General features: G+C 36.7%; 1 protein-coding gene across 1 annotated transcript; it reads left to right on the top strand.

Moving 5' to 3' along the window:
* The first annotated feature begins 3,216 nt into the window (after positions 1 to 3,216).
* Positions 3,217 to 10,080, top strand: LOC100813002 (glutathione gamma-glutamylcysteinyltransferase 3). The gene is made up of 6 exons (XM_014772132.2): positions 3,217 to 3,387; positions 8,351 to 8,448; positions 8,833 to 9,058; positions 9,177 to 9,698; positions 9,786 to 9,891; positions 9,974 to 10,080. Exons 1-6 carry the CDS (start codon positions 3,217 to 3,219, stop codon positions 10,078 to 10,080), a joined length of 1,230 nt encoding a protein of 409 aa, XP_014627618.2.
* Positions 10,081 to 11,844: the final 1,764 nt, after the last annotated feature.

The following is an 11,844-nucleotide window of genomic DNA, read 5'->3' on the forward strand; positions in this document are numbered from 1 at the left end:
ACGTCCACCTTATCACGCGCCACAATCCCCAAATATGTTGTTAATTTCTTCCTATGGGGACCGTCGGCCTTGCCAATAGCAGGATCAACATGGACCACTGGTCTCTTAGCACCAAGTGGTCTAGTAGACAACGATCGTAGACGTGAGGCTTTTCGTGTTCGCTTCACGGCAGACGGCGAAGCCGATGTGTCAGAAGGAGCAAGAGGAGGAGGAAGAGAAGGAGGAGGGGAGGTAGGTGGAGAAGCCATGATCCTTTATACAATAACATACAACAACATACAAAATCTAAATTTCGATTATAGACAAATATCAACATCAAGAGTTCTTTATGTAAGTAATTTGGAATAGTGGGGTTCGGGGGTGGTCATGCTTTATTATTGTAAGTGTGTGTGTGTGTGTGTGTGTGTCTCTGTATGTGTGTGTCTCTTTCTCTCTCTCTCTGTGTGTGTGTGTGTGTGTGTGTGTGTGTGTGCTTTCAAAAAAGGATTAATCAAAAGAGGATAAGTCATAAGTGATTTACTTGTGCTTTTTAATTGTGATTCAAAACAGGATAAGATGTAATAGTAGTGAAAAAGTCTGATAAATCAAAAGTCTGATAAATTGAGGTTGATGATGTCTTGTGATACTTGTGCTTTAAATTTGTTTCAAGACATGAAAGAAAATTACTGTGTAGCACAAATAACAATAATCGTAGAGAGGTGAAGACTACATAGTGTGCACTCAAAGCTAGATTTCCATGGGATTTAAAGGATGTCAAAGTGGGATCAATCATTGTTTGCTAGTTTTTTTTGCCTTTCTTTCTAGAACTACTCCAAAATGATAATGACATAATGAATTATAGTTAGTATTAATTAAAAAAAATCTTAATGTAAACATCACCAGATGCGCACAATCTCACATCTAAGAAAGTTGAAATTAATAAGCAATTAAGTATGACCGTTAGTTCTGGAAAGTTAATGAAAAATGATAAGTTGTATGCATGAAAACAATTTCAGTTTTAACATTAGCAATCACATTAAAAGATGAGAACACAAGAGAAATCAAAGACGAAAACTTCAGTAATTATGCTATTTTGTAGTCTCAAACTCGATATAATAACCATTAAATTAATATCTATGGATGTGTTAGTTTTCATGCTTTATACAGAAAATTTAACATGGATACCATGCAAATCAAGTGCCACATAGCAATCGCAAAGAACATAACTACAAGAGTGATAAGACACTATTTTTATTTGAACAATTTCCTTTGTTACAAAAGAAAGCATATTCAGTGATATTAGAATTTAAAATTGCTCATATTCATCGACTGTCCAAGCAGTCATTCCATAATCAATGACACATGAGATCAATTAGAATTTTTTATATATATAATTGATTTTATTATTAGAAGCCAAAACTAAGTAGGAGGAGTCAAAGCAGGAAGATGTGAGCTTCATAGGCATGATAACACTTAAAGAGAGCCTCTACAATCAAGGTAGATTATGGGGAAGGGAGTCAACCTTAATTTTAATCAAATTTTATATGTTTAAATTATTTTTAACATTAAGAGAAAATCAATTATGCTGCATAAAAATTATGATACAGTTGAAGCAAGTAGAAATAATTACTATACTTTTATCAAAATGAATTCTGCAGTTATCAATTATGTAAAATTAATTTCGTTGAGAAATTAATTTTGTTACCGTGAATCCAAACACATACTAAAATAATTACTTGGCAATGGCTCCTCTATAAGAGAGGAGTATAAAGCAGGAATTTTTTACTCATGTGCACAAATCCGTTGGGGTGTTTTGGGATATGATTTTTTGGATTTAAGGACTAGCATATGGGTGGTGTTTTATTTGATCCCCATTCACAAGTCATTTTGCATACAAACTATGTTGTACAACAGATGTATACCTTGTATTTAACATTAGTTTGACAGCATAGACCTTCTTTAATTACATCAGCAGCAGCCCAAAAATAAACCCCTACACACCTGCCTTTTCCGAAAGGTAAACACTAATAATACAAACTCTGGAACTAATCACAAGGCATAAAAGAATTCCTGCAACTACACATAAATAAAATAAGTTAAATATGCAGAAAACATTTGTGCAGGAACTTCAACACCTGAGGAGTGAGCGAGACCGCATTGAGAATGAAATGCATCATCTTAGATTTTTGGAATTGTAGAGAAATCATTGAGAACAGTACTTCAAACTCTCAAGGAAGGAATGAAATGAAGACCTTGAATGATGAAAGAATGAAATTGGGGGTTACCAGGGGAGGGGTTGATTGGGGTTGGTGTCATTTTGTACATAGCAAATTTTACTGACGTGTTGTGCAGCAAACATTGAATGATGATTTGATTTGGCAATATATGTTAAAAAAAAGTATATTAGATGTAATCAGCAGTCAATGGATGCGTGACGGAATATAAATACTATATCTTGAAAAATACACATCTAGATGGCATCCTTAGGACTTCATACAGCTCATGTTTGTCGCCAGTTTCATCATCCACCACCCTTACCTTCTCTGGCTTCTCACGTTTATTGTTGTTAAACCCATATTTATGCTCTCCTCCCTTCATGTCTTGTTTTATCACAACTTTAGCCAAATCTCCTATCTTCTCTTGGCTTCTTGGCAAAAAAGAAACACTCCTCGCATTTGTTCCTTTGCCACAACAATGCTCTTCTCCTTCATGCTCATCAAGAATCATGCAGTCGCCGGCATCAACATTATTATTTTTCTCACTCATCTTGACCACACTTGAATCTCCTGTCTTATTCTCCAATGACACACTTTGATGGCCTCTATATCTTTTCTTCATATGTTCTAGTGCTTCAGCTCCAGAATGCATAGAGCAATCTGAACTTTCCCAGTGATCAAGATATTGAGCTGGTAAAGGAGGAAGAGCCACGGATTGGTGCTGATTATTCTAGTGCAACCTCTAATAAATTTGAGATTTATAAGGAGGGAGCAGGGAATGCAGCACAGAAACATAAAGCAAAGATGGTGGAGAGTGTCAATGCTGATGCAGAAGCCTTTGGTGATCACTGGGAAAGTTTAGATTGCTCTATGCATTCTGAAGCTGAAGCACTAGAACATATGAAGAAAAGAGATAGAGGCCATCAAAGTGTGTCATTTGAGAATAAGACAGGAGATTCAACTATGGTCAAGATGAGTGAGAAAAATAATAATGCTGATGCCGGCGACTGCATGATTCTTGATGACCATAAAGGAGAAGAGCATTGTTGTGGCAAAGGAACAAATGCGAGGAGTGTTTCTTTTTTGCCAAGAGAAGATAGGAGATTCGGCTAAAGTTGTGATAAAACAAGACATGAAGGGAGGAGAGCATAAATGTGGGTTTAACAACAATAAACGTGAGAAGCCAGAGAAGGTAAGGATGGTGGATGATGAAACTGGCGACAAACATAAGTTATATGAAGTCCTAAGGATGCCATCTAGAACAAAAAAACTGATGCCTCAAGTTTTTTACTCAGGGCATGAGGGGTATTATAAACATCATTTCCTACATCTACCAGACACCAAATCCAATGCATGTTAAATACACTCAATACTTTGATTATCCCAGCCCATTAGAATATAGATTAAAGGCAAATTGGGAAACTTGCAAGATACATATATGACTAAATTTTTCATATTTTATTATAAGACTAATGAATTATGCTTGATTTCACTCCCTCTTGAGTAAACCATCCATAAATAACAAGACAAAGTTATAAATAAATTTTGCAACAGGTTAAGATATAATTTTAAACAATCAGAAAAAAGTGTAGTTGTCACTTACTTGCTTTTGTGAGCTCTCTCTCTCTCCAGAAAACAATTGATGAGATCCACTAAATACAAAAAGATGAAATGGCATAAGTTCCATTTTCAAAAGTTTCATCAAATATATGCATGTTTTCATTAATGCAATTAGTAAACCAATCATACAATAACCAATCATATATGATTGGTTTGAGTACACTCAATTTAGTAAACATTACAAAAAACAATTGTATGACTTATGTAAATGAATGTAGCAAAATCAAATATATAAATAGAAAATTACATTAGACAATGTTAATCAATTCTCCTTCATCATGATCATTACGATTAGCATGAACGTCGCCAGCTTCTTCTTCTCCGACAACGTTAGGAGTGATTTGTGCGGTCAAAGGACTAACATAGGTGTCCATGTATGAATCATCATCTTCTACATTGACACCAATTTTTTTGCCCTGGAGAACCACGCACCATCTTTCATCACAAGGGTCTTGCACGTAAAATACTTGTCTAGCTTGTTCTGCCATGATGAAAGGGTCATTGTGGTAACCAAGTTTCTTTAGGTCTACCAACATAAATCCTATATCATCGGTGCGCACGCCGGTGTTGTTGTCAACCCAATTACATTTGAAAATACATACAGTAAATTTCACATAGTTAAGCTCCCAAATTTCATCAATGAACCAAAGTAAGGGATGGAAGCTACACAGGGATTGGCGTCATTCACACTTACGAAGTGTTGAGATTCAGCCCTTAGGGTGACCCCGCTGTTCTGCATTGTACTTTTGTCATCTTGTGCTTTTGTGTAAAATGAATACTTGTTTATGTCATATCCTTGCCAAGTTATAACATTTCTTTTAGGCCCATCTGCTAGCTTTCTTAATGTTTCTGAAGCATTCTCATCTGCAAAGATTGTATCTTTAAACCAATCACAGAAAGTCTTGTTATGCTTTTTCAACACCCAATTCTTTGACATTTTTGGATTATTCTATTTGACTAAAGCTTCATGCTTAAGTATGTATGGCAAAACTTCATTACTGTTGTTCAAGACATACAAGTGAGCTTGTAACAAATCTTCTACACTTGGAGTGATCACATGCAGTCCTCTTGAACCCTTACCACCCACTCTGTCATCATGCCGAGACTCAGGAAGGCCAACAGGTTTAGCCTTCTCTATGTATTCTGAACAAAATAAAATGGCTTCTTCTGCAATGTACCTCTCAACAATAGATGCTTCTGGACGATATAGATTCTTTGTATACCCTTTTAAGATCTTCATGTATCGCTCAATTGGGTACATCCACCGTAGATAAACAAGACCACAACATTTGATTTCTCTGACCAGATGCACAATCAAGTGAATCATGATGTCAAAGAAAGCAGGGGGAAAATACATCTCCAACTGGCACAGTATAATTATGGCCTCATTTTCCAGCTCATCAAACTTGACAGGATCAATGACTTTGCTACATATAGCATGGAAGAAAAAGCACAGGCGAGTTATGGCTAACCTGACTTTTTTTGGCAAGATGTCTCGTATAGCCACAGCTAAAAATTGTTGCATGAGCACATGACAATCGTGAGACTTTAACCCTACAAGCTTAAGCTCCTTCAACTGCACAAGGCTCTTAATATTTGAAGAGTATCCTTATGGAACCTTCACCCGACGAAGACACTGACAAAAACTTATCTTCTCCTTTTTGGACAAAGTATGGCAGGCTGGGGGCAAGTAAATTTTCTTCCTTTCAGACCTTGGATGCAACTGTGATCGTATGCCCATATCAGCTAGATCTTGACGGGTATTCAAGTCATCCTTCGTCTTTCCTTGAATGTTAAGGAGCATCCCAATCACACTGTCACAAACATTTTTCTCCACATGCATAACATCAATACAATGTCTAACGTCAAGATTAGACCAGTACGGAAGATCAAAGAAAATGGACCTCTTCTTCCATATGCAACTCTTAATTTTATCCTTCTTTTAGGTCTTTCCAAATACAGTATTCAGGTGTTGAACTCGCTGATATACCTGCTCACCAGTCAATGGTATCAGCGCAATATCATGCTCTTGACTTCCATTAAAAGCTTTTTTTAGTTGTCTATAAGGATGATTGGGTGTTAGAAAACGGTGATGCCTACTGTAGACTGTTTTTCTCCCATGTTTTAGTCGTATGTAGCTTGTGTTTTCTTCACAGATGGGGCATGCATGATGACCCTTAACATTGTAATCGCTGAGATTCCCATGTGTTGGAAAGTCATTAATGGTACAAAAAAGCATTGCACGCATTTCGAACGTCTCCTTGCAAAACACATCAAACACTACAACCCCCTCGTCCCACAAATTTCTCAGATCTTCAACCAACGGACTTAGATAAACATCAATGTCATTTCCTGGCTGTCTTGGGCCCGATATCATCATAGACAACATCATGTATTTTCGCTTCATGCACAACCAAGGAGGCAAATTGTAAATTACTAGCACAACTGGCCATGAACTGTGTTGAGTGCTTAAGGTGCCATATGGATTCATTCCATCACTGGTTAGTCCAAGTCTAAGATTTCTTTGCTCTTTCCCGAAATCCGGATACAAACCATCAATCTTCTTCCACTACGAGCAATCATCCGGATGATGGACCATTCCATCAGAAATCCTTCCATTCGCATGCCATGTAAGGTCTTCTGCGTCATCCTCATTAGAAAAAAGATGCTTAAACCTTTGAATGATTGGAAGATACCACAAAACCTTCACTAGGGAGCCCTTATTGGAGTTTTCATCAGAACTGCTTTCCTCTTCATCCTTCACTTTGTACCGTGAAGTCCCACAGATAGGGCATTTCGACATTTCTTGGAATTCATGTCTATATAGTATGCAATCATTGGGGCAAGCATGAATCTTCTGATACTCCATACCCATCGGACACAATATCTTTTTCGCCTTATAGTAACTTTTAGGCAACGTGTTGTCCTCTGGAAGCAGATTGTGCACTACCTCAAGCAATGAGGTGAAACTTTTGTCACTCGACCCATACTTGGCCTTCACATTAACCAGACTTAACACCGTAGATAACAGGGTTAAGGAATTCTTGCAGCCCGTATACAAAGGCTTCTTTGAATCACTCTGCAATCCTTCATACACAGGGACGTGTGCTTGCTGGAAAGACTCTTGTCCAAGGTCATGAATCATGTCCTCCAAGCGATCTCCCATTTCTACATCAAACGGTTCAGATTGGGACCCACTCTGCATGTTTGTAACTTCACCATGCCATATCCACGTCGTGTAATTCTTCTTAATCCCATCACACAATAGATAGTCCCGTATGTCGTCCAATAGTTGTCGTCTTCCATTCAAACAGTTGATACAAGGACAATAATATTTTCCTTCTTCATTCGGTCGACCTCTTTCTGAAGCAAATTGCAAGAACTGCTCGACGCCATCCTCATATTATGGGCTCATGCGACTTTAATTCATCCAACTTCGATCCATCTAAGCAATTCCATGCATGAAAATCTCACTTTTTATTTATAGGTGTGGCCCTATCCCATTTAGGAAAACTGTCTTTTATGTTAGCTTCAAACGTCAGGGTTAGCATTATTTTGAAAATTTTGACTAAATTTCGGCAGCATTTCGCATTGGTCTCCAAGTACACGACATGACATCGGTGAAATTAATTTCCCGATAATCAAGTATGCACTCAGAGAACAACGTGAAATGCATTGTACTGAAATTTGATCAAATTAATCAAAATAATAATAACCTTAACGAATGAATCTAACATAAAAATACCAGTCTCCCCAAACTGTCCAAACGGACAATTCAAGACTAAATACAGTGACTAATGCAAACTTTCCGCAAGAATCATTGCATGCAGTCTCAAACGGGAATCTAAGGTTCACTCAGCATGAACAACAATTGTTTATATAGCAAATTACATTGACGACGTACAACAACATACAAATATCGACATCAACAGCTGTGAGACTAGTCATAAAAATACAAGCAAAAGCAAGATGCTAACCAAGATGTAAATATCGTTATAAAGTTATAATAATACAAGCAAAAGCAACATGCTAACCAAGATCCAATGTTAGGATCCAACAGGGTATGACACTAGTCCTACATTAGAAGTATGGGATTCTAGTGTGGGTAGTAAAAGAGAAATCCTTCCCACTGGTAGTGAGAAGGTGGTCTCAACAAACTCTCTTGGCAACTAATAGATGTATATCTTCTGAGTCCTTTTTTTTGGATTTTTTAGGGTTATAAGTTTCATTTTAATCATGTTGTAGAACTTTTGAGGGAAAAGGGTGGAAGTCACAAATATCTTTACCTCATATCATAGGCATAATGATAATCTGATGGTATGAACTAAACTAAACTTGTGTTTCTCTATATATTATGTCCACATTTATCTGATTAGTAGTTATCTGCTAGTGTAATTCAAAAATTGTACTATTTGAATGTATTAGTGTCATTAAAATCTTTCTATTTGGCCTTCCAAAAAAATATCTTTCTATTTGCTATGATTAAAGGATATGATTTCATGAACTCTTTTTGTTTGTTAATCCTGTACAACTAGTCTTTTTGCCCTCCATTTATATTTGGAAATTTGTATTTCAGGTACATAATTATTTCGAGGCTTAATAGAGCACCATCTATACTTTATAATGTGGTATTGTGCTACTGGTTAATTCTTTCTTGAACTATTGGAGAACATACATAAAATTTCGAAAATTGTGAATTTTAAATAGAGGGAAAAGTAATCTGACTCGCTGTAAATTATGATGGTATGGCCAGCTAGAAGATAGTTTCTTCTCCTGAAATTATATTGAACAATAACAAGTCTTGGCCAAACAAAGATCATGTTAAAAATATGGTTTGTCATTGGAAGGTCTGGATCCTGCCTAATATTCTATCCTTTTTCCCTTGTAGGACTATAATGGCTGAACATGTGCATTATTCTACTACATTAACAAAAACACTATATTTAGATTTTTTTTATGCTCTGCAAATAATTTCTCCTTGTAGATCACATTAAATACCTAAAGACTATCTGCAAAGTTGTAGACATGAAGGTTGGAGCAGTGTTGCCAAATTTCTAACCAAAGATGTCCCTCAACTTCTAAAGTCAGAGGATCTAAAAGACATTCAGGAAGTACTCTCTCTTGCTTTTAAATCTCCTCCCAGTGAATTGAGAGGGTTAATAACATGGATTGTTGAAGTTCGCAGACAAGAAGATGGGAATCTCACATTGAGTGAGGAGGAGAAAGGAAGGCTAGTTATCAAGGTTTTTACACTACATTTTTTCTTTTGATGTGTGTTATTTGCAAAATTAGGGACTTCATCTCATTGAAGAAAATCCAATAAATGATTAATCATAACGTTTAAGAGCTTTGAAATTTCAGGCTCACATACTGGAACAGATTCAAACAACTGGACTCTTCAAACACGTGACAAGGTGGTTGGATTCTAAAAGTTCATGTTGTAATACTTTGGCAAACCTTGGTGACAAAGATATGTTACCAGCACTTGCTGCCAGTGTTTGTTGCCAAGCAGCAAATCTTTTGACTGTTTGTGGTAGGCTAGGTTTGTTAGGTGGAAAATGCTGTAGTCAAATAGATGTAAAACATCTGAATGCTGATAGTGAAAATCCAGTAACATTAGTTTCAGGAACTGTTACAACTGGTGGTGGTAGTGAACAAGGAGTTGATGTGTTGGTCCCTTTGTGTCAAAGGGAACCAAGTAGGTTGTGTCTTTCTAATGAAGGTCACTGCATTGGCATGCACCCGTCTACTGCAGATGTCTTAACGGTGCTTTTATTGGCCTTGCCCTTGCATACGTGGTCTGGCATTAAAGAAGAAAAGTTGTGTGTGGAAGCTTTGAGCCTTCTAGCAACAGAAGATCTCCCTCCCCTACTTCAGGAAGAGGTAATGTCCATTTTTTAGAATTTGTTATCTAGTTTTTCCTTTAATCTAAACTCTGAAAGATATGGACATTTCGGTCTAGTTTGACAGGTGTTTACAAATTCAAGTGGCTCGTATCTGTCAATTTCTGTGGACCATCTGGTTCACAAGAAACCAATGGCTGTTTTCAACAAAGGAAAGTCCCCATGTGACTACTGTTAGAAAAATATCATAATTTACTTGTGCCTGCAATTGAAGTGGTATCAAATGATAATGTCCAAATTCATAATTGGAAGCAGCCAACTGTTTGTCTTATGAAAGCCAATTTGGATGCCTCTGTGAAGAAGAATATAAGGACTTCGATGAAGTCGTTGCTGCAGCATCTTTGGTTATTCCTCGCTGCTAGAAACCTCATGTAGCATAAAACCATTTAAGAAGGCATCATTGTACATTGAGCAAGTAACAAAGTTGGATTAAGCATAGGTAAATGGATTCCACACTTTAATCTGATGTGCATACGATGACAATTAACTGAGGAAAAATTTCAGAAGGAGACTAATCTAATGACTGAGGAGAATTCGCTTGCACAGAAGTACATCCAGCTTCAAAGATAGGAGTTGCAGGCTCAATAGTAGGACTAGAATCAGCATTGATAGGAGAACTAGAGTTGGAATTTGAATTTGCTGTGGGATCAACAGAAGTAGGACTAGCAACATAATTGCTAGTGTGTGTGTGTGTGTGTGTGTATGTGTGTGTGTGTGTGTGTGTGTGCATGTGTGTGTGTGTGTGTTTCTCTGTGTGTGTGCGTGTGTGTTGTGTCTGTGTTTATGTGTGTGTGGGTGTGTCTCTGACTGTGTGTGTGTTTCTGTGTGTGTGTGTGTGTGTGTGTGTGTGTGTGTGTGTGTGTGCGTGTGTGTGCGTGTGTGTGTGTGTGTTTCTGTGTGTGTATTGGTCCATTAATTGGGTATATTGGTCACAAAATTAGGATGGTTGCAGTTTGTGTGTGGCAGTAGAGTTAAATTAAGAGACACACACACACATAGACAACTTTGGAGGTGGATTTTCGTAGTGAAGCACTAAACAAGAGCTTCTTATACAGGTGGTGTGGGAGGACCAAAAAGCATATTTTACCAGTGAAGGAAGAATGCACAGTTCAGTTTTACAAGAGGGAGATTCAGATTAGAGGGAGATACAATTTTGGGATTTTAAATTCTGCAAAACCGACTGAAGTATGCTCTAACATACCGTGAACTCATTGCTATTCTGATGCAGTGACATGTTCTTGTCGATGGCAAAGTTAGGACTGACAAGACTTACTCTGCTGGTTTCATGGGTATGTTTGCAACTTCTCAATTTTTAGAATAACAGTCTATTTCATGTTATGCAACCAAAATATGTTACATTATCAGGGGGAACTAATATGCTAAAGTTCTTATTGTTTATTCAGCTTGACCAATTCTGAATCTGATACATTTAGCAAACTCTCTTGAAGTCTATGTAGCTGGATATATATATATATATATATATATATATATATATATATATATATATATATATATATATATATATATATATATATATATATATATATATATATATATATATATATATATATATATATATATATATATATATATAGAGGTTCAAATGGAAAGTTAGGTGTTAACAAATTCTCAGCTATTCATGTTCTAAGAATGTAGTCTTGTCCTCAGAATTACAAACACTGTAAATGTTAACCCTTATTTCTAACATTCTCCAATGGCTTGTGAATAGACTATAGTAAAATGTGAGCTTGAATTGACCTAACCAAATTAGTTGCAGAAACAGTTCCTATCCGAACTCTGGTAAAATGTGTACCTTTGTTGTGTTTAGTTATCTTATATAAAGGCTAACAAATGTGTTGATGCTAATGAACCTTTAAAATGTCAATTTCAGGACTTTTATAGTTTTTTATTTTATTTCATTTTGGAGTTACAATTTTTCCTACTTAATGGTTATTGTCGCAACAAGCCCTTTTGCGGGCGTGCGAGGTGAGGCTCACGGGTGCGCTTTCCAAAGGAGGAAAGATGCGCGGATTCGCCATCAACGTTTATTTGTGGAAAACGTCGGAAAAACTGAAGGAAACCGGTCAAAACGAAAATTCTAAGTTCGGGAGTTGTATTTACGTTTG

Source organism: Glycine max, chromosome 2, assembly GCF_000004515.6.
Source record: "Glycine max cultivar Williams 82 chromosome 2, Glycine_max_v4.0, whole genome shotgun sequence".
NCBI classification, from domain to species: Eukaryota; Viridiplantae; Streptophyta; class Magnoliopsida; order Fabales; family Fabaceae; genus Glycine; species Glycine max.